Source organism: Platichthys flesus, chromosome 4 (genome assembly GCF_949316205.1).
Source record: "Platichthys flesus chromosome 4, fPlaFle2.1, whole genome shotgun sequence".
Classification (NCBI taxonomy): Eukaryota; Metazoa; Chordata; class Actinopteri; order Pleuronectiformes; family Pleuronectidae; genus Platichthys; species Platichthys flesus.
In genome coordinates, this window is record NC_084948.1 from 16177719 (window position 1) to 16201375 (window position 23657).

Here is a 23657-nt window from a genome sequence, read left to right on the forward strand (position 1 = left end):
CAAGAATCACGACACTGACTGTCTTATAAGCCTTGTATAGCTGTAGACTATTTGAAATTAAACAGAAGTTCCTATATATATTCGAATATTTTTAATTCTCAATTTGGCATTCATATATCAGACAATCTATTTGTTCAGGAGGTTAAAGAGTTAACCGTCTCTTGGTTTTGAGTGGTAATACTTCAAGTGTCAGTAAATTGAGAGGATTCACATGAATAGTTAACATCTAATGCTGTCTTGCGGTTGAACAACACTTCGTGAAGAAACGCCTCGTGTTTGGGACATTTTACCTGAGATAGGAGCCATTAAAGAGTTAACAGTACATCGTTTTTTTCGTTTTTTTCTGCGTGCGCGCTCTCGTCGCACCGTGAACGCGAGCTCCGTGCGCGCTCCGGATTGAAGTGAATGCGGCAGGCGACGAGAAAACAAGCGGCGGAGACGAAACGCGGCTCAGCTCCATATCACAAGACCCGATCCCTCTGCAGCGGAAACCTCACGCCCCGTCGGGTCGTGTTACCGCAGGAGACGGCGGAGGACATCCACGGCCAGAGAGCATAGGGTGAGTCCGGACTCGGTCCTGTCAGCGAGCCTGTCGGGGGCGAAGCACTCGGCCGTTAGGTGGGAAAATGACGATGTGGCTGTAACGTCTGCGCCTCCTTTCTATGTCTCAAAATGGCGGATAGGCCGCTTGGACCGGAGCAGCAGGTACCGTGTCAGCGGACTTTATCCCCGGGTACAGAGAACCGCCTTCCTTCTGGGACCAAATAAAAAATAAAGCAGTCGGTCGATGTCAGCTACTGCGCGAGCTCACTGTTGCTAACTAGGCTTGAATTGAGCGCGGTACCGGTGTGAAGTCAACTTTCTGACTGAGGCTAACTTGGCTAACGTTAACTTCAGCTAACGATAACGCAGAGCTACCGGCTGTCAGCTCGACCGGGAATCGTTACCGACGTCAACACGGAGGTGAAAACGTGTCAGAGTGTCCGGCGTGGTGACACCAGCGTTTATTACACTGGCGTCCATCCCGAGTGGGTAGCAGGCAGTAAGTAGCACAGTGTGGAGCAGAGTCCCTGCCTCTAAACGTTGTTAAAAATACCACACGACAAAATCTAATGTAGCTCGCACGGCCCTAACGTTAGCTGTGCTGCCGCTGAGTCGTTGTAACGTGTTGCTGCTGTCACCGTGTTGATGTTGTGTTAATCGCTAGTGTTGGCATCTGAAAAGGGCGTAAAGTGCTGCTCGTCTCCTGCCCTCAGCTGTTTCCAGTGCACACACGCACACACCCCATTGCAGTGGAGCGTCACACAACCCCTGCTGCAGTTTTCTACCGTGGCATGTTCCTTCGCATGTCTCCTCTGCTGTGTCTGGACTGAGGAGGATGCTCCCTGCGTCTCTCATGCTTCATGCGGTTTGTTGGCACGGTGTTATAAAATTAGGGTGGAGCACATCGGAGAGGACGAGTTTATAGGAACTGCCTCTACCCGGTGCTCGAGTGTTTTCTCTCTCATTGTGTGGATGCTACTTGAGAGGGATTTGTGGAACCTGGGTTTACATCGAGATGAATGGAAATCAGGAGCGATTGGTGGCTGGCGAGGTTGTGCACTGAATTCCACAAACGGCGCTCTCTCCTGATTTACGCAAGCATGTCACGGATATATCGGATAGAAAGCACCGGTTAAAGTCGGAGACCTTGGCTGTTTTATTTCCTCTGCCACGCCTGTAAGGATTGCCCTGCAGCTGATATACTGGACTTATTGGATATTGATGAAATTGTTAATATTTCTAAAATTACCCCTGTCTGTGCTCCACTCTCAGGTAAGAGGGTTTGTGTTCTAGACTTGAATTTAACCAAATTTAACGATTTTGAAGAGGGGTGTACTATATTTCTGCATGTAGATATTTTGACAGCTATTCTTAACATAACCAAATTAAAAGAAATGGATATACTAAAATGGCACTAATGTTTGTTTGATTTCTACTATCATAGGCAAAGAGTATTTTGGCACTGTGGGTGTGGACTTAGAGGGTGTTTTCACATCTCACAAAATCCAAAGCCATTATAGTAGTTGAAATATAGAGGCAATGATATAAATCGGATCATTACATTTTCGCAATTGAAATGAAGCTACACACATGTAGATGATGGGGTCAGGATGTAGGGATGTCAGTCAAAGTTTTCGAGTGTGCTGGCAAAATTTCAATGTGAAACCAAAAGTATACAATGAATAGAGTATAAAGATTAACCTTGGACTTGCATCTGTGAAAACACATGACAGTGATGCTGAAAAGACTCAAAGTTCAAACTAGTTTTGAAATTGTGTCTAGCTACTCATTTTCTGTGGTTGACCACTGGGAATATCAAGCTAATATGACAAAAGCAGCTCTTTGTTTTTGTATAATATCGACATGCTTCAGTTCTCTAGCAGTAATTTTGCGAGACAGTTGATGCAGTCAGTTGGTTGTACTTGAAAGCGTTCTAAGTCAGTCCTGAGTTTTGCCAGAGGTTGATTTGAATAAGTGCAACCCTGCAGCGGGGGTCTTTTCAGTGCTGTCAGTAATGGAACTGCTGCACCAGCACCAATTGTACATGACTGCAATACAAAGCTTCAGAAGTTGGAAGTGCTGCTTTGCTTGGGCTCGCTGCCAGTTCTTCAGCAGGAGACTTGAACACTTTACAGTTACAGATCTTGTTGATCGTTTTTCTCTATAAAACCATTGATAATACTGACAGGATTCATGGAGGTATTGCCTTAAATCAGGCAATGGGGGAATCATCCTCATTTTAAGTCAACAGATGATAAAAGTGACAGGCTGTTTGTCTTTGTGATTGTAGAGGGCTGAAGAGCAGGCCTCCACATTACTCTCCCTCTCTGCCCTGTCACACTGACGTTGACCTTCCACACAGCTTACCCAGCAGCTAACTGACTGGTGATAACTGACCTGCTGCCAACAGCAGCTGCCTGTCAACTCACAAATGCTCACTTTGACACAGTGTTTGTATATAATATTTAAAATAAAAGGTTTGACAATGTTTGAGTGAAACTAAAATCAATGTCAAGCAACCACTTATCCTTTAGTGTGTGCTAAGTAGCTTTTGGAGAATTGAGAGTTTAGATTTGAACATGCTTCTTGCTTGGCAACAACAACTGGCAGACTTTGCATTCATATCCAGTCTAAATTTAGAGCTGTGACAAATTATGTCACCAACTTGTTGGCATGACGCAAATGCCCTGGAGAGATCCAAATCATATTGATTTGAACAAGCACCTTATGGCTGCTAAGTGGGACTTTGATTATACCATACGAATAATTGAAACCTGTAATCTATCTATATGAGGGAGGCTAACTAGTCAGTATTGTGTTGTTCCTTCTCATGTGTGCCGGTTGTTATATACAACTGAGTTGTTGTTTCTGTGAGCGTCCTGCCTGCTCTGTGTGTTGGTTTTGTCAGTGGATGAAGGCTCTCATATAATTTATGATTAACTATCGATTCAGTTTAGGATATTGCATTGTACAAAATCAATTTTACTAGGATACGAAATAAATTCTCAGAACTAAAGCTGTAGACTTTGCATAAAAATCTCTAACTTGGTGCAGGTATTGGGCTGAGGAGGTGAAATGGATGTTTGTTGATTGAGTTTAAGTCATAAGTTCTTTAAATTAAGACAGAGCTTTAACTTAAGTTGAAATGTTTAATATTTTCTTAGATGATGACCAAATATGCATTTTTTTTAAATCCATAATACATAGATAAATAAGTCATAGTAGCTTATAACTACAGATAATTAAATTAAGAACAATTATGTGACCTCAGCTGAAGTCGAGCTTTGTCACCAAGCAGAGTCCACTTTTTTGTCACATCCCAATGAGTGCATACATTATAAAGCTGCATTGTTCAGTCACCTTTTACTGTTCTATTTCATGCGTATATGCGTATGTTAGCTGTTTCTGCATGCCATACTGTAGTCTAGCTTTTAAAAATTTCTCCATGTTCTTTGTGAGAAGTCAGTCAAGTATGATGATAATGTTACTTTCCCAGTTCACAGACGATATGAAGTTGAAGTCACCAAAACAAAAAAATGAAGTCGATCCAGATTCCAGCTGTTTCAGATGCTTGGTTTTGAAAGACGATGGTGTCATAATGACGCTGAGAAAACTCTGAGCTGTGAACCAGTGGTGACAGTGAGGCGATAGCTTTGTCAACATGATTGGGTGTTTGTTTTTTGACAAGCTGCTAAGACACAATTTCACACAAACAGACTTTACTGCTGACTGTGGTGGATTTATTTCCATCCTCTTGCCCTGCATTCCACAGGGGTGTGTTCCTTTTTGAAGACATTGGAGGGTTGATTATTAGATGTTGAACACATACCTTGTCGATCATATTTGGCAGGTTGCGTAATGATAAGATGTAATATGGTACAAATATATGATGGGTTGCTGTTTGACCAGATGCATTAATGTAATGCAATGTAATGCCATATTGGTCAGCTTCAGTGTTGTGACATATGCACCAACCTCTTATTGAGTTCTTGAGAGATTTTTGCTTTTCTGAAAGGTTTTCTGACACATTATTCTGACAGTTATTATCGGGGTTTTGCTGTTTTGTTACTTGCTGTTTTGACTTAAATCCTGTGTTTGGGGTTTTCAAATATGTAGGCCCAGCTCAAATGTGTGACTTCATAAAAACAGATTGTATACACAATGACACAATGGGTGTGGTTCATTACAGTTTTGTCTTGACATTTAGCTGTTGAATTGAGACGGAGACAGAGGAATCATTCCATTTATCATTAAAAATGGCTTTCACTACAGACGACCTGTTGGCACCCATCAGGAAATTAAACATCTCTCAAGAGTCTGCTCCATTATTATTAGGAGCACTTTACTGTGCAGTTGTTGCTGCTACACAAAAACAAGAGAATCAATGGGAAGAAGACACGTAACCATTATTAACCATCAGCAGGCAGATTTATAGATGCTGCAGCCCATTCCCCTTCCATCGAGACAGGACTGCCTTTTTGTGCTGAGGCAATTAGTCTGATTATGGGATTGTGCAAACAATTTGCTCAATACTAAAGCCACAAACAAGATTTGCAGAGAGGGGAGTCTAACACATTAATGGATACATACAGTGATGACAGCTAACAGCAGCACAGAGGGAGGTGTCAGTGTAAAGTGGATGACCTAATTTCACTCACGATAGCGGTTGTACAAGTTGATTTAGAAGGTTTGTGCTTTAGTGCTTTTTTTGTTTGTGGAGAGTTTTGAAGGAACCATCTTATCTTCAGTGCCATCGTCCCACCGTGTTGTTATGCTATGACCCTGAATCATGGCTGAGTTATTGGGCAGCATTCACCCCCAGCATGCCTTAATCCAAACAGTCAGAGCTAAGCAGACATTTGGATGGTTGTTAGGTGGTGACATCAAGTTCCAGGAGTAAGCTGGTGGCTATGTTAGGTTCCTGTCTGGTTAACATTTTTTCTGCAATGTCAAAGTGTCAACAATGCAAATAAAAAGCAAAAACTAGATGTTTTTCTTAATGCCTTAGAAGAATCAGTATTAAATCTGCATCCTTTGTGTTAATGTTTCCCATATGTTTTCTAAAGCTGCTTTCAGACATGCACTGAACTCACCAGATCCTACATATTTTCTCAGGAGAAGGTACATGTGTGAATGCAAATGTCAGTTCAGTTTCTGTGGTCTTTCTCTGCCTTGTCCCCTAGTATAAACTATTTGGTTAGCCAGGAGATTTCAATGTGAGAACACAGCAGGGGATCCCTTGCTGGATTGATGGAACTACTAACACGTGACAGATGCAAAAATGAAAGAAAACAAAAAAGCAAACATACCTCCTTGTCAAAAAGCTGTCCCATACACGTAGAAGACACTGACGAAGAGGTCAAGAGGTGATTGTGATCAGAGATGACGACCGTGTCGGGGTACTTTAAACATGATCATGTGATCTCAGCCATGGCATTAATACGTCACTTCCTGCCTCTGTCTGCTGCACTCAACTACTCTACCTCTTGCCTCAATAATGCAGAAGCTTTGTTGCAGAGAACCAACCCCTGCCTTGTGCATGTGTGGAAAACAAGGTCACGGTTAAGTCTGCAGCCAATTCTCTGGATTTAACCACAGGTCATGTCTGAAAACAGTTGCTTTGCTTTTTGTGCAAGCGAGGAGGAATGTAAAAGAGGAATTTTCCCTTATGGTAATGTCACTCCTGCATCAGCAGCTGAATTGTAAATGTGTAAATTTTCCTTCATTGCAATGGAATGTTTCCAATCCTCGTGCTTACTCCAGATACATCTGTTTCCTTCAGGGGACCCGTTCCCACACCCTCCCTCTTCTGCACGTGTGCAGACATTGGTGCCATGTTTTAGTTTTGTCGGTTTGTTGCAGGTCTCTGGAAAGACATGAGTTGACTTTGTTTGAACCGTTCTCTACTGGTGTGGCAGAGATTGGTCCCAGTAGACTAAGAGGCTTATTGTAGCTCACAGCAGGTATTTTTGCTGGAACCTGTGTTGGTCAAGTGCTTTTCACGACTATGAAGCAGTATAAAAATAGACATTATTGTTCCCCTCATCAGTATTCCACTCAACAATAAATTAATATTCACTATCCCTCTAATAAATGATTACAAATGGAGGTATTAATTTCATTTTGCCATCAGCCAGCATTTGAGGTGTCATAATGGGATGAAAATATCAGGGGAATTCGACAATAGCTCGGCCGTTACTCCAGCCTGCTCAGCTGTGTCCTGTTTTTCTTTTCTTTCGACAACCTGGGAGGAGAGGCAGTTGCACTGAGAATGTGGGTCAGCCCTTGTATGTGTGCTGAGAGAGGAATTTGCTGCAAGAGCAAAGCAGTCTGGTGACATGACTGACTGACTGGACATGACAAGACTCATCATGGAGTGCTTTATGGAAAATGTATGATTGATGAGTGTATCTTGTCTTTTACATGCTTGATGCTGAATGCTGTTGAAGCATCACTGTGGGAGTTCTCTTTCTGACAACACAGCTTGTATTGTTTTGTGTTTCTGTAATTTTGCAATAGTTCACAGCCATTATGTCTGTGTATAACTGGTGCAGATACTGATACAGCAATCCTTTGGCCCGTAAACATTTTCATCCTTACCCACTCTCCCTGCAATCCGTCATGCATACCTAATGTCCATTTTTCCCTCTCTCTTTTCCAGATGCAGTGTAGACTTGGCTGGTGACTGGTCTGCAGCCTCTCCACTTCTCTTGTCCCTGGAGTCAGCCGGTTGGGGGGCAGATTCCTGCGTTCCCTTCTTCTCAGTCTCAACTGTTGCCTGGACAAAACCAACCGCCTGCCATTGGAGTGCACGGCTCATCCACGCCTGTGTTGCCTGGATCAGCACAGCTCATCTCCTGACTGAGGAGAACGTAGCAGCTGCACAAGGTTCTCCTTTTACCAACTGATCCCTCCTAAACCAGCCCACACCTCCCTGTCACCATGGTGCTGTCACAACGACAACGAGATGAACTGTGAGTTACCAACACACCTTTCACAACATGTGGCTCGAACATGGAGATATCAGTCATGATTTGTGGGTTAATGCATTGTGGTATCAGTGTTGCTTATATCATGTGACAAGAAACACCTGCTCAGCTGTAGAAAGAATGACCGTGGATGAATAAGCTCCTCTTCTGATTTATCAAAATATATATTTTACTGAATAACTCAGTAAAGTGCTTTGAATGGTTTTAACTAGAAAAGTGATTTATGAATGCAAACCACCTTTTAACCATGTTTGTTGACATTGAATTTAAGAGGTCTTACAGCAAACATATATTGATCATCCACCTATACTACACACTGTGATGCATGCTAAATAATCACAATTTGTTTTGTGACATTGCCAGTAGCTTCAACTGCCACTCTAGAAGAACAATCAGAAATCAGAAAGGGTTGAACCAAGCTTCATAGTCTTGCACTGAGCTCACTGTCAGTCAATAGCAGATAGAAGTAGTTGCATACAGATCAGCGCATGTGCTGTGAAGTGTATCTAGCAAGCGGGTAAAGTGAGAGAGATGATGATGGGGAGGGGGTGTAATTTGGCCCTGCTCAATCTGTGGGTTTGGTAATTAACCCCTGAGGCAGGAGATTGAAAGTTAAGGCATCTCAATGTGAGATACAAGGTCTTGAGTGGGAGTCAACATAATCTTGTGGAGCTTTTCCCCTCCATGAAAGAAGCATGCCTAAAACTTTATAATTTATCTTTGCACTGTTTGAGAAATGCATCAGTGCTCACATGACAAGGTTCTTTAACATTCAGTGCACTGTTTCTGTGTTTTTAGATTAGCACTGTGGGAGGGGACTGTTGTTATGGAGAGGTCTATTGGAATGCTAATCTTTCATGCTATTTGCCATTCAGAGGAAGCCCCCCCCCCCCCCCCCCCCACAAAAAAAAGTCTCTGGCCCCATTTCTTTCTTCTCTTTTTTTTTTTTTTATTTTACAGGAAACTGGTGTTGGACACTTGAGTCACATTCAAGCATATGTTGCATTCCACCTCTCATTGAGTTAGTTAGCATGAGGTGTCATTAAGACCTTGTTCAGACCAAATGCATCCTGGGCCACATTGAAGGACAGCCTGCTCAGCTGAAGTCCCACCGTGTTAATGAACTGGCATTGTGTGGCTCCCACTGATGCAAATATTAATACTGACCACTAGATTATTTTAGTTTTTTATGAGAATTTGGATTTCATTGTAGAGCTGCGTGCTGCATTTATTTTACATTGGGCCCCCTTTCTTTCTCACAGTGTGGTTCAACATCAGAACGATGTTGGCATTTGATTTTTATTACTTGGAAAGTAAAGGAGGTTGTCTTCATTGTTGTTTGACTTTCTGTAGTGTAACTCAAAAACTACTGAAATGTTTTCAATAAAAGATGGGGCATGATCCTAGGAAGAATCCATTTGATTTACTAGTGGATCCAGATAAATGGATGGATCCATCTTTTTTTTTCCCCACTCAAACATGGTGAGATACGGCCTTAGCCATTTCAAAGACCTGCTCCCTCCAAGTGTCCTTCGAGTTTATCTATATATTTTACAATTATATACTTGAAAATGATATTTGAGAAGATAATATTTTTCCTTGTTATCATTGTCTGAAAAGGGAACTAATGCTTGTCCCCTAAAACGATGCTATTTTGTCAGCACCACAGTCAGATGCTGAATTTGCTAGAGCATCTTCATAACAGCTCTATTTTTACGTACATAGCGAATGAAAAGCACATTTGTGTTTCTTTCCTGGGTCAGGGGACTCGTCCCCGCCGGTGTGCTTTATAAATAGACACAGAGCACAAACTATCAGCTTCCCCTGAAAGACCTGGAGGCAGCCGTGTGCAGATAGGTCCTTGCTTTTGAACATTATCTTTGCTTTACAAAGAAAATCCCCTCAGCCTCCTCCATGTCTTAGGCTACAAGGTTGTTCATGTGATTTTGTCCTTTTTCCATTGCCCCCTGGCTGTGAATCTGATGGATCAAAAGATTAGATGTCGTGACCTCGGCCATTCAGAGGACATAAAGGTGACTTAAACAACCTTGGATGAAAGCTGTTTGAAAAAAGCTATGACAGGTTAGAGTGGTTAAGAGCATCTGTTTCATTCGTATGTATTATCTAGTCTTATAATATTCATTCACACCCAAATAAGATGAATTATGTAAAGCTTGAACTTCAGCTTTGTTTGTAATGTCACGTTGTTCTCCTGACTTTTTTTTATTTCCCAGCGATCCAAATAGAGATTCTTCAAAAGTTGGTAATGCATTATGATGAACAAATGAGGAAGTGAAATTGGTCCACGGAAATTATTTAATGCAAAGCAGTAGCTGTTGATACAGTTTGAGGCCTATGCTTGAAAAACAATTTATTTATCCACAAAAATTGAAAGCTCATTGTTTTTATTTATTTACACAAGTCTATAAAGATCCTATTACAGGGTTACATGTCATGCTGTATGATTTGAATAAAATGTCCTACCAGATAGAGGATAAGGTAATGTCAATACTTCAATACATATCAATACTAGTTGATCTTGATTTAGTTTCTTCTTAAATAAGTTGGCGTTCAACATAACTTTTTGCAGCTGTCATTGGTTTACATATTTTGGGTCAGAATTGTGGATTAAAGGCCAAAGCATCTTCCTAACTAATTGCACCAGCTGTACTGATTCTAACTGAGCTGTTTTTAGAGATGCACTATTTTTGCATCTGTATCTGTACTAGCACTGTTGTGGTTGGGTGTGACTGGTGTCTTTTCAGGGGTGGGGGTTGCATGCAGATGCAATTTGCTGCCAGTATTAGGTCTGCATGACATGAGAAAAATCTTAAATGAGCGACAGCATTTTTCAGTAATGTGATGATGATATGAACTGAAATGTACATTCACACTTCTAAGTCTTCCGCAGCCATTGTGTATCTGATGGTACCTGATGGCTAACTGGGTCTCGATCTGATTGGCATGATGGTGGGAATGCATGGTATCCAGGGCTCCATCTGATGAGTCAAATGTTCCCATGTCGACTGTATGATTTAAGGGTTTTCCCTGCGTTTTTGGAGGGCTTAAGAAGTTTCCAATAATGAGACGTTGTGGCTTTTCTCATCAGGGTGCAGCCATATAATGTGATACTTATCTCATCTTTTCAATAAAGCACACCTTATCCAGGTCTATTATTATTATTATTGGTTCCTGTTACTTGTAGTAGGGATACATACTCGAACAGGATTTCAAATAGTTCTCTTGAGCAAATATTGCGTCTCTGTGTTAAAAGCTTGTTGAATAGATGGTGTGATAAAAGACTCTCACTGACTTTTTACTTTGCAATGTAATGATTACATTTAAAGTGATACAAGCACAGTTACTGTTACCTAGAGTTAAATGTCCACTTCATCCTTTGGCTTTATGCTTTCTACTCGCATCGTGTTACAGATGTGTTTATTGTACATGTTCAAAATGTGATTATGATTCAAATATAATTTATTCGTTGATGCTACATTTTGTTGCATGTTTTTGTCCCAAAATCTCTGCATTTGAACTCAGTGTACTAAACGTGCCTGGGTGCAATTGCAGGGGGTCTATTGGCAATACAGATTTGATTTTGCCTCGGGACTAACACAGATGGACTGGCATTGTTACAGAGTGAGTCCTGGACCCGTCATCCCATATCAATCATTCCACATTCTTTGGGAAGATCAGTAACCCACTGGATCTTTAAAACCAAAAATGTTACAGGTTTTATGTTCTATTACAATTAGAAAAAAAGCCCAAAGAACCTATTTATTCAGTTCATAATTAAGCATACATGCTGACGATATAAAGATGCTGCAAATCCTCTCTTTTCAAATAACTGAAAAGATAAAAATATTCTCATTACTTTCCTCTTGTGGAGTTTAGGATCGTCACTTTTTTTTCTTTGAATGTTTCATCACGGTGATAAAATCTCTCAAATCCATCATGTCAAAAATGTGTATTTCTCATTTGCAGCACGGTCCACAATATAATTACTGCTACCAGAGATACTTAAAAAGATAACCACCTCAGGTGAAGTGATTTAGAAATAAAATCCTGTCTGCATGTATGTCGGGAAGTCTAGTCTGTGCCCGTGTCTCTGTTATCCTTTGTTTTCATAAGCTTTAATTACATGAACATTAGACATGTTGGTGTATAGACCAAACAGCTGGTTTTTCCAGCCCCATGCTGATTTTTGAAGAGTAACTCCTGCTGCATGTGCAGACACGGCACATTTTCCATAATGAGGAATAGTAGGTGAATAGTCTGCCAGTGAATGGACTTTACTCTTCTGTGGATCTCAGATGGAGGAAGATTCCCTCTTTAAAGGTTTCTTTGGGATTAAGATATGATCCCTACTGCAGCGCTCTTAATTTATATGGAAGCAGAGACTTCTTTTCCTCAACAGCCTACCTGTTTCACTTTGAAAGAGGCTTTGTGATACATGAAAGTTGGGAATCAAGTAAAGAGCAGAAACCTCCATAGATGAACCAGATTTTCTCTTTTAAATGATTGTGATTAATTATATGGTTAAATGGGTGGTCATTGCCTTTCGGTGTCAAGCTTGATGTCTCACTTACCAAGACCTGGGGCTACTCATCAGTCAAGAAAAAGAAATAGTGAAGTGGTTAAACTTTTCACTGAGATCCAGCTGAAGCCGGGCAATTATGCAATCCTGTCATATGATTTTTGTGGAATGTCTTTGGAAACAAGTTTCCCCTCAGACTTTATCAGCTGTTTAGTACTCAGCTGTTTAGACGGAGAAATACGCTGAATGTACTGAATTTATCCCTTGTTATTTTCACATTGATTAATTAAACCTAATGTTTGTAATGACTTGACTCTCTGGTCTTTCTCATACTGCTAATGTGCTAATTAATCAGTTGGACTGAGTTGTAGTACTGAGATCTTGTCGTTCTTTCATTTGTCAAGCTGGAAAAAATGCTCTGATGAGAGAGCTTTTGATGATATAATACAAATTTACCTCCTGCCTTTTAGCTTTTGAAATGGAGAGCTGAAAGACTGACATGGGAGTGTTGGCTTTGTTCACACATGATGCATGATACAAAATCTGTGCAAAGTCAGTTATAGTCCTGAGATGGAGTTCCACACTTTGCCATTTTAGCACAGTCTTTACCTGAGGATCAGCATAAAGGAACATGAAATTAGATGTAGTATTTTTCTTTAGCAGAGTTGCCTTGAGTACATATACTCAGCAGAGACAGTGGTTACGTCACCAAACAGCACTGGCCTGTCGTCCCTGGTGTTTGCTCAGTGAATATCATTTTAGAGAACAACCTCTGGTGCAGGCTTTGTAAGCTTTTGTAGGACAGGCGGGGCCAACAGGAGATCTTAAGCCTCATGTGGAGGAGGTAGAACACTTTTCAAACGCAACATGTCTAAGGGTGTGACCAACCTGCTGACAAAAAATGGTTGACAGTGAAGCATGCTTATACTGATATGTGCTGAAATGATGTAGAGGAAGGTGCATTTTAAATGTGCTTAAGGATCTTTCAGAGGTCATACATAAGATGCTTCCTATAAAACATTCATCAGTGGTATTGAAAGATTGAACGGGTCTATACATTGTCAGCTCTATAAAATACTCCTGTGAGGTTTTTAACAGCTGACAAATATATGGCGCAGGTCAGTGACCTGGCCAGACAAGCAAAATTGCTCTTCAGCTCAGTTTAATTAGAGAGTGTAGAGTCTTTCTGTTGCTGATGGGATTGCTGTAGTCCTGTGTGCTTTATAATTCTGCTGTCTCTGCTGCGTAAATAATTTGTCCTCTGCTAAAAGAATCATAATCTGTGCTTTAACAGGAGCATTTACTGGCTTAGTGATGTCTGTGCTCCGTTAGTTAATACATCTATATTTTGGGGGCATAACGTATATATGAACCTCACAAATTCAGGCCTGGGCAACCACACTTTTCACTATTATGTGTGTTTTTCTGTTTGTTTTTAAAGATGCTGGACATTACTGCTTTGTGATGTTATTATTCCAACATTTTCTATAATAAAGGATTGTACAATCTGAAAAAAGTACAAACCCCTTTTAAACATATCTTACCAATTAGCAAAAAGCAGAGAAGTTTGATAGTGGGTGGAAGCTCAGTAAGTTACTCATCTCCACAATGATGTGAAGTATATGATAATAGAGTAGGAACTGGCAGGAAGTGATGCAGACATTCTGGATGTGTGACTCACCTCTCTTCTCAGAAAGATGAGGTCATTCATACCTCCCTGTGCTCGACCTAGTCTCTCTGTGTCCATCCATCAAGGGATTATTGTTGAGTTCTGACCAGCCACAGCACTGATTTAATCCATGTGAGGCCCTCCTACAAGATAACTTGCACGTCATAACATGAGTATGATTTTCAGTGAAGCAGAAGCATCGAAGCAGACTGAGTTTAGCACTCTCCCTCTCTTCTCTCTGTCCTCTGTCCATGTATTCACCCTGCCCTCTTTCTCACTATCTACCCATCTAATCATCTAGCTTTGGGCTACTGGTAACCATGGAAACCACCCGGTTTGCTCTTTCTCTGTCCGCATTGATACACATCTCTCTCTTTTCCACTGTCTTCCTCTCATTTCCTCACAGTATTTGAGGGCTCCATCACGTATTGAAAACTGCCTTACCCTCACACATCCACTGTAAAGTGGGGTTCAGTGGGAGTGGTGGATCCTCTGCGTTGATATTAAGGACTACTCTTCTGAGTGCAAATTGTCCACTTTGAATTATTTAAACAAATTGGGCCAGTTTGATTGACATTGCTTTGTGGTTATTTTCCATTATTAATGAATCTACTATTATTTTTTTCAATTGTGTTGGAGATGGGGTGAATCCTTTAGTCCAGGGTGTGGGAGTTTCCGTATGCAGCCCTGCAAGATTGTTTGATAGGGCTTGTAAGGCAATTCATAAAAAATGTTTTGGGACTTTATAACATCCAACATTATGTTTTCGTGACAGGCCTACATTCACATTTTTCAGAATGCACAAAGTTAGAGATTTCTTTGCACAGTTACTCATATCCAAGCAAAATTTGTATTGTACGTATTTAAACATGAAGTATTATTTAACAGTTTAAAAACCCACAAGATATTCAGTAAAAATGAATACCATTTATTTATCTAAATTGTTGACTTTTTTTTTAAATCAACTAATTGTCGCTGCTTTAAATGGCTAAAATAACTTGCTTGTAAACATTATGCAAGAAAACAAAAAAAAACTGAATCTGCATAAATGAAGTGCAACTGAAAATAAATAACTCAAGCTGCCACTGATGCAGGTGAAACCTTTTGATCTCTCAATATATTAGTTCCTAATTTAACAAAGTTTTTCATTTCACAATCAACACGATTATGAGTTAGACAACTTAGTAGTCACATTTCAGACTGTGGGGAATGTTGGTGTTTTGGATCTCTGTTTGTCTTCCTGATACTCAGGTGCTCTGGTAAAGGTTGTTGATGTTCGGTTTGGTTGACACATTGTCTGGTAGTCATGCAGACCTACTGACACACCCAGACCACATCAAACTCTCTGCCTCATTTGTTTCAGACAGGCTAGCCCACCTCAGACCTCCCCCCTTGTTTTGTAGCTGTCCAGCAGGCACACTGTCAGAGAAGCAGATAACCTCTTACTAACCTTGAGCTGTAATAAGGTCTGCTTGTGTTGTCACTGGGCTTCAGGTGGGTAGACGGAGACTGGGGTTTCAGTGCTCAATGCTGACCAAAAGGGCACAGGGGGCACAGGCTGGGCTGACAGATTGTACCCCCCACCCCCTTCACATTGGCACCTCAAAGCACTGCTGCCTGACAGCTTGTCTAGCGTCTCCTGGCATTAATGGTGGGGATCGCTGTGCACACACAGGAGGGCTGGAATCAGGGAAATATTGTATTACTATTAAAGGAAAATTGCATTTATATCAGACATTCATGAATTCAGTGTCTGTGTTCCTTTAGTCATATGTTTGTATTTTCAAGTCAGTTATTGCCAATCCTGGTATTCAGTAGAGAAAACTGGAGGTGCGAAGATGAACAAAATCCAGTCCTGGAGAAAAGAGGTGTTCAGAAAAGTTGTTTTTAAAATAAATACTTTACTACCAAGTTTAACTTTGAGATAATGTGTTTTTAAGGTGTATTGTAAATGTGTGACATTTTCTAATAGAAAAATCAGGAGACAAAACAGGAAGAGTGACGGTATTGTCCTCTGTTCTGTCCTTCAGCTCTGACTGCCTGGTCTATTGTCTCTCCTATCTAAACATCTCTCAGCAGAAATGAAAGTATAAGGACAGTGACGTAACACTGCTGCCATCCCCACAATCTTTAGTGTTGAATTTCTGCATGGTCGAGTGTCTTTTGCATGTGTTTGTATGCAAATGGATGCCTGAGAAGGAGATGGACTGGAGCTTCGGTAGCTGTTGTTCCTTCAGTTAACAGAGGTTTTTTATCCTGCTACCCAATGATTTGTCTCTGTCTGTGTGTATGTTGGTGATGTTAGCATGTACAATGACACTCATTTTCCCCATATCTACACCATAGGGAGTCATCCCTTCCTATCATTTGCCCCCAGCAACAAGATCTCATTATTGAACCCAGATGTGAGCATGTGTGTGCGTGTGTGTGTGTGACAGTTAGACTGATTAATGCATGCAGAGCATTTTTATTATGTGGCTTAAAGCGTTAAGACCTTCTGAATGGGTGAAAAACGTGTTAAAATTACATCTGTCTGACACGTTTCCTGAACATGCTAATTTGTGTCTTTGTTTCACAGCGTTGAATACAACTTCAGTCTTCACCTCGTTTCTCTCATGCCAATTAAACAACTATCCCGTCTGCTAATCAGGAGAACTAATTACGGGTTCCCTTTGTCTGTTTCAGAAATCGAGCGATAGCCGATTATCTACGTTCCAATGGATATGAAGAGGCATATTCCACTTTCAAGAAGGAGGCGGAATTAGATAATGTGAGTAGATTGATGATGGACACGTACATCCTCAGTCAATCAGACATTTATACCAACAATATGCCTTGATTCACTTTATTTCTCATTTGAGTCAATATGTTGACAAGTGTGCCTGGCAGCACCTGCCCCCAATTATGGTGGTGTGTTCCATTAAGCTTTAAGCTGTGATACTGTTTTCCTGCTTATCTTCGCTGTATTTGAATATGGTTAAGATGCACTGTATTAGGTATAGATGTACCCAATAAATAGGTACAGATGTACCTAATAAAGTGGCCAGTGAGTGCACCTCAGTGATTTTATTTTACTGAAAAATGTTCTTTATATTCTATTCCCCACATGTAAGTAAAATATTGTCCTCAATAATAAAGATAAATTGAATCTACTTGAGAAATAACGGACTCTCTCACTGTTAATCCAATATAGATGTGAACAGCTGCCACCATCCTTTTAAGATGGAAGTCTGCACTTACACCTCCTAATCATTGTATTTTTAAACTTGATATACCCTATAACAAAGCCAAATTGTGACAAAGCCAAACGCTCTCTCTCTGCAGGGCCTCTTCTTGCCTTCATGTGACACCCCCCCCCCCCCCCCCAATGCTCTAGTTTTAAATTGCCCTGTGGAAGAATATATACATACCTGCTTCCACACACAGATTCATGTATCACTGCTGATAGGCTGGCAGGCTGCAGTGAAGCCTGGCACTTGCCATTTTGTGTGTCCTTGTCTCGTATTTCTTTCCCTCTGTGTGTGTTGGTGTAATGGGCATAGTGTCCAGGCAGATGGTAGATTAGATGATGGCATACTTGTTCAAACTGGGTTTCCCATTCTCTTTCTACTCGATTTGCCTCAGTTCATGTCTTTGTCTTTTCATACACCTCATGTTATAGTCAAAAGAATCAACCCTTGTTGTTTATATGTGTCCATGTCGAGCTAGTTGTGAAATTGGAGTGAAAACACACATTTTCTACCTCACTGACACGCATGGCTTTCTGTCAATGTGGATTTTTGATGCTTTCATAGTTAATAGCCTCAAAACATTTATATTGGTTATATTTTTTTGAATAAAGTGAAATTTTATGTAATTTGAGTCTTTTTACCTTTAAAATGTAATCACTTCTAGGGAAAAGGCCCTTTTTTTATTTTACGTTTAAAAACTGTTCCAGGAGGAGAAACACTAAAGACTCTTTTACAATGTAATTATGTGAGTTGAGCTCATTGTTATCACCATTTTATTCCTTATTTGTTTTGAGGTAAGTTATTCATGTTATCATTGCATATCCATCTAATGCAATACAGAAGATGGTATGGATGATGATAATAACAATAGTCAAACTACTCCAATAATAGAAATATCAATCTTTGTGGAGTGTAAGAATTCAGGAAAAGTGATACATAAAGTAATATTTCCAATTTGGATAGCTGGAAACCATCAACACTTTTTTCTATCGATTGATTTTCCAAATCCATTACTTGTCCTTTTTTTCTGAACAACTAATTTATAAATCATTTTAGCGTTGCAGCTGCGCGTGTAATATTAAATTGTTGTTCAAAGAATGCAATTTGAGTCGGTCACTGCAGGCTCTGGGAAATGGTGATGGTTGTATTTGACTGTTTCCTTTATAGCAAACGGTTAATAAATCAAGAAAATAATTAGTAGCTGAATTGATAATAATAATAATAATGATTGGCTGAAGCCTCAGCCTTAAATTGAATTTGAATGTAGTGACAGAGTAGACTTCTCTCCACATTGTTTTATTTGTCTCTTGGCAGTAAGATTCAAACTGTGAGTGCCATGAGGTCCATTACATAAAAGTTAGCAGCCAGCTTGTGGTATTATCCTGCAGGCTGCTGTCTGCCAGACCTGCCACAAGTTAACTTCCACTGCTGCCTCTGTGTGTGTGTGGCTGTAAGCTGCCTAAGTCTTCCTTGTCTGCAGAAGATTAGCCTGTGGGAGAGGGATTAGGACTAGGGTGTGTATTTATGTGCGTGTGTCTATGTGTGGCGTGTATGTGTGTCCTACACTAGGTTGGCGGTGTCTGGTAGTCAGGGTTGGCTTGTGACTGGTGTGTTAATAATTCCCTGTTCATTCTTACTTGAGCCAAAGACTTCAACATGCCACCCCAGCTGGCCCCCCTCCCACGGGTCTCACAGATTATGCTGAGCCCACAACTTTGATTGGCTTTCTTTGCATGTTTGCTGATATTTTAACAACCCCCCACTCTTTTCTCCACAGAATGAAGAGTTGGATAAGAAGTACGCTGGCCTTTTGGAAAAAAAATGGACCTCAGTCATCAGATTACAAAAGAAGGTTTGTGGGGCCTTTTCCTCCTCAAAGAATGGTTGTGGGAATTATAGTCTTGTGAATGGTTCACAACATTACTGCTGAATCCACTGTAGGAAATGTACCATGGAAAGCATTAACTCCACTGGTAAACAAAAGTATTACACATTAACAGATGCTGGCAAACTTAACCCCTTTATTTCCTCCCCGGTACATGTGTGAGATGTTATCTATCTTATTTTCTGCCCTTACGCTGCTAACTCATACCTGTTGGCTCTGGTTAGGTGATGGAGCTTGAATCCAAACTGAATGAAGCTAAAGAGGAGATAACCCTGGGAGGACCCGTCAGTCAGAAGCGTGACCCCAAAGAGTGGATCCCACGCCCACCAGAAAGGTATGCGCTGAGTGGGCACCGCAGTCCGGTCACCCGCGTCATCTTCCACCCAGTCTTCAGTGTCATGGTGTCGGCTTCTGAGGATGCCACAATAAAGGTCAGTGCTGGTTTAAAAATGACAATTTATTCATTTATTTAGATGGTGTCTTAAATGATATTTGCTGCTGAGAGCTGAGGGCCTGCAGGTTTTTTAAATAAAGCTGCAGTTGGAGATTTTACTCAGGTTTTCCTCTGGGAATGCATATATGCAATTAAGTGCTGTCACTGGTGTATTCAGAAATAAAACCTGCTGGACTGTGCTCCTTTGCACATGATTAGATAACCCTGATCTGTTCTGTTGGTCTGTTAAAGTTTGTTTCCATTTCATAACCATGTACTGTGTGTACTTTGTGTACTCTTCAAGGATTACAAAGCCACAGTAGAAAATGGAAACCTGATGATAACCCTCAATGATGAGCTTCAAACCTTTCAGTTTTCCAGGGATAAAAAGCAGCTGCCCTCCTTATGTTACTTCTTGGGTTTTAGGATATTATTCACTCTACACATGTATTTACTCATTGGAAGCATCATTATAAAGAAATTAAATTGTGTTTGGTAGTGATTAAAGAATTATTATAATATTACACTTTATGCTTTGCTGTGCTGTAACTTGCTTTAGACTAATTTATACTTGAGTCAATACTGTCAGCAGATTTGTAGTCAGACTTTAATGGTAATAACAATAACATTGGTATCGAGCTGAGATCACAGAGGCTGTCATGTGTTGCAGAGCTGGTTGTAGAATTGATGTATTCATTAAGTAAAGCATTTAACTGTTGAGAAAATAAAATAGATGCGGATGAAACGTGTGGTAGGCAGATTTCTGTACTGCACTTGGTCATATGACATTGTCACTAATGTATATTGCACAGTATATCTTGAATGTTTTTGGATTACATATTATATATTTATATATTTTAAATCCAGTTAACCAAATTTGCTGAGACACAATTTTTGAATAGTATTTGTAAAAATCATTTTTCAGTCTATGATGCCTTCCACTCCCAGTTCACACAGAAAGTACAGGTTTGGCTCAGCACCAATTATATTTAGTATGCAAATGTTTTAATTTGTGCAGTTTTGACTAAAGCACGTATTTATACTTGAGAAATGTCAAACATAAGATTGCACTTTCATTATGGTTTCAAATATAGATTTATAAGCTGTCCTATTTCAGAGCTTCCTGCAGAAGACGACTGCAGGCTGTACTGTCAGTGTTTGTGTTCACACCCCCCTTCTCACATTACAAGACCAAAATTCTGTAAAATATTTTCTAATTTAGTGCTAGCTTGGTGGCAGCTTGTGCTCATTCAGTTCAATGCCGCATGTCTCTCCTCCTGTCCATCTTAGAAGCTTCACTCTTCCCGACACGCCCTGATCTACACAAACATGTCTCTGTAATCTCTGTTCCCTTCGATTTTGACTCCGTGGTCTGTCTCAGGGCTATATTTGCGCCAGCACCCCTCCCTTGCCCTGCTGTACAATGCCAATACTCTTCTGAGCTGTTTGTCCTCCATATATTATTCATCAGACAATAAGAGACACTTGTTCATCTCCTCCTCTGCTACACCCACACAGCAGGGATTCCTCTCTACGTTTTGGCAATAGCTTCCTCTTCCAACCTCACACCTCCCCTCCTCCCCCTGCATCCCACCCACCCACCCAGCACACTGCCTCATTAATCTTCCACTTAAAGCTTCAGCTGCCCCACCATGACTACCTACCATCAGAGACATCCATCCCTCAGCAGGAGGAGGCAGGCATGGGCCCAAATTAAAAATTCAGCTCTGCTTTCTTGCACCTCGCTCCTAGCTGGCTCGTCTCTCTGTGGCCTAACTCCCCCTGTCTCCTACTTTTTCTCCTCCTGAGCAGCTCTGCTAAATTTTTAACCGGGGAGTCGACCTTGTGCTCTTTATGCTGAAAAGCAGAGACTTAGAAGCTCATCCGCTTTCCACCCCATGGCAGTGCCTGATATTCAGACTAGAAGCCATTTCATGTCGTTTAATTAAGTCTGACTTTGTGTTCATGCCAACTCTTTTTCTTTTTTTTTATTGATAGGAAAAGTTGCTTTGTTTGCCCTAAACAATCAGTGGCAATTGGTACATTCACCCTGTTACAGAAGCTGCAATGCGAATAGTCAAAAGCTGATATGATTAATTTATTTTACGACTTGTCAATCAGCATAAAATGAATCCATTTAACATGACAATATATTAATTGCTTTCGACATTTTCTATGCAAAAACGTTTTATTTTCTTTGTTATATGCCATTAAATTGAATGTCAATAAAACAACCTTAAGCCATCTGGCTCTTAGAACGTATGAATGACATTTCACTATTAAAAAAAAAAAAAAGAAGTAAACAATTGAGAATTTATTTGTCCGATTTATCAGTATAGAAAATAAATGTAAGTTGTATCCAAATTGACCATTACTTTTGGCCATTGAATGATCACAATCCAAGGCATTGTCCCCTGAGAATATCTGTAAAAGCTACTTAAATAATATTCTGAGCTGAAGAAAATCATCAGTGTTGGGTTACAGGTAGTTAATTGATGATGGGTAGGGTAGAGGCTGCTATTGAACACTGTTAGTTCACTTGTAGACTGTTAGACGAGGTGTAGCTCAGAACACATTAACTGAATTGACCTTCTCTTGGATAAATCCCTGTGCACACACACATCACCATCTGCACTGTCTGTAGCTTCCTTGGGGGGCAGGCAGAAGGACCAGGGGGAGGGAGGAGAGGGTGGGGCTCTCGTGTCACCGTCTGCTCAAAATCTCCCATTCCTCGAGATGGACCACGAAGGGTTTATCCCTCCATGACAAACCGTCTGCTTGAAAGCTAGAGAGATGCAGCAGCTTTCTCAGCCTATAAATCTGAATTATTACAGGTCACTCCGTTTTCTGTCGTTACTGCAACTGCCTGTACTCAGCATAATGAGCTGTCTCATGGCTTTTATCAATTCAAACTATATATATCTTGGAACAGGCATCCCTGCCATAAGTACCTTTTAGCAACAGTAATGCATCATGGAGTCTCATATTCAATGTGTAAAAACAGTGTGTGAGGTCTGTGTGAGCTCTGAAGACAAGGGTAATGGCAGTGTTTTTAATGCCGACAGTGTTTGTCAATCTGCATGAGCACTGAAATGTGACTTCTTCCTTGAGTAGCCTGCCTCTATCTCCTCAGCTTGTTTTGGCTTCAGGGTTGCTCAGCTGAGACATGACCTGACGTGGGTGTCATGAATGATCTGACACTCTGGGCTTTGCTGGGTTCTGGAAAAGGATTAATTAAAAAATTAACAGCACATGCTAGTCAGTAGCATACAGGCTTTGGTTAGTGAGAAACTGCTCAGTTCCTCTTAAGATAACACTTGTATTTTTTCTTTTCTCCAGGTTTGGGACTATGAAACAGGAGACTTTGAACGCACACTGAAAGGCCACACAGATTCAGTGCAGGACATCTCTTTTGACCTGACAGGAAAACTGCTAGCATCCTGCTCTGCTGACATGACTATCAAGCTTTGGGATTTTCAAGGCTTTGAATGCATCAGGACCATGCACGGTAAGAAGATCCAACTTAATTTTTTAAATAAATACAAATGCTGACTTTTATTTCTCGTCGTCATGGACATTTTCTGTTTTGTTTTCTGCGTCATTGCTGTGTAAGCGTAGCATGTGACTGTACTCAGGGCTCAGGTGGTGTAAATACTGTTCATTATCGCATTTGATTCTGCTTATAAGCCTCAATCTGCTCCAATTCACTGCACCCTATGCTGAGATATCATGGCCAGCTCTGACAAATGGACTGCTTTATCACGTGTCTCGCTCCACAGTACACTCCCTACAGGCGCTTTGACCCATCACTGCTTAAAATCTAATCATTTACAGTCATTTAAATGATGAAGAATTGGCTCAGATTTTTGATGAGCCTATTTATATTCTTTTTCTCCTCCACCATTGGACATGCCATCAATGAAAGAGTCCTTGGGCAGACATTTCCCTCTTTTACATCCTAATTTTCAAATGTATGATGGCAACATATTCTACATCTGCCCTCAGGCTTTGCTGATGTTTGGCACCCCAGTATGAATAGTTTTTATTTCCTCCCCCCCCCCCCATACTAACAAGCCAACAGCAAACTAAACAGTATGAGTCTTCTGCACATGTAGGTCCCCCCACAAAGTGCTGCTGTGTCTTTATCACTAATGTCTGACTGTGAAGCAGACTTGAATGAATATCAATGAATTAAATTAGCCTACTAAAATAATAAAATGGCCCTGTAATTTTTTTTTTTTATTCTAGCTGGAGTTGTAAATCCTGCTTTTTTGTCGGGTTTACCCGGTTCTCTGTTGTAAAGGAGGGAGTGAGCTGCTGGCACGCATTCTCAAACAGATGAGGTGCAGTCACACTCTAGCCGAGATC

The 23657-nt window shown here is 40.7% G+C and overlaps 1 protein-coding gene across 1 annotated transcript in view; it reads left to right on the plus strand.

Annotated features, from left to right (window-relative positions):
- Positions 1–382: 382 nt before the first annotated feature.
- The window catches only part of LOC133951463 (lissencephaly-1 homolog), a 30935-nt gene continuing 7660 nt past the window's right edge, over positions 383–23657 (plus strand). The window contains exons 1-6 of the mRNA XM_062385404.1: positions 383–559; positions 7205–7517; positions 16427–16511; positions 18749–18823; positions 19081–19287; positions 22629–22797. Of these exons, the coding sequence (XP_062241388.1) occupies positions 7486–7517; positions 16427–16511; positions 18749–18823; positions 19081–19287; positions 22629–22797 (568 nt within the window). The 5' untranslated portion in view covers positions 383–559; positions 7205–7485. The remainder of the gene's footprint in view (positions 560–7204; positions 7518–16426; positions 16512–18748; positions 18824–19080; positions 19288–22628; positions 22798–23657) is intronic.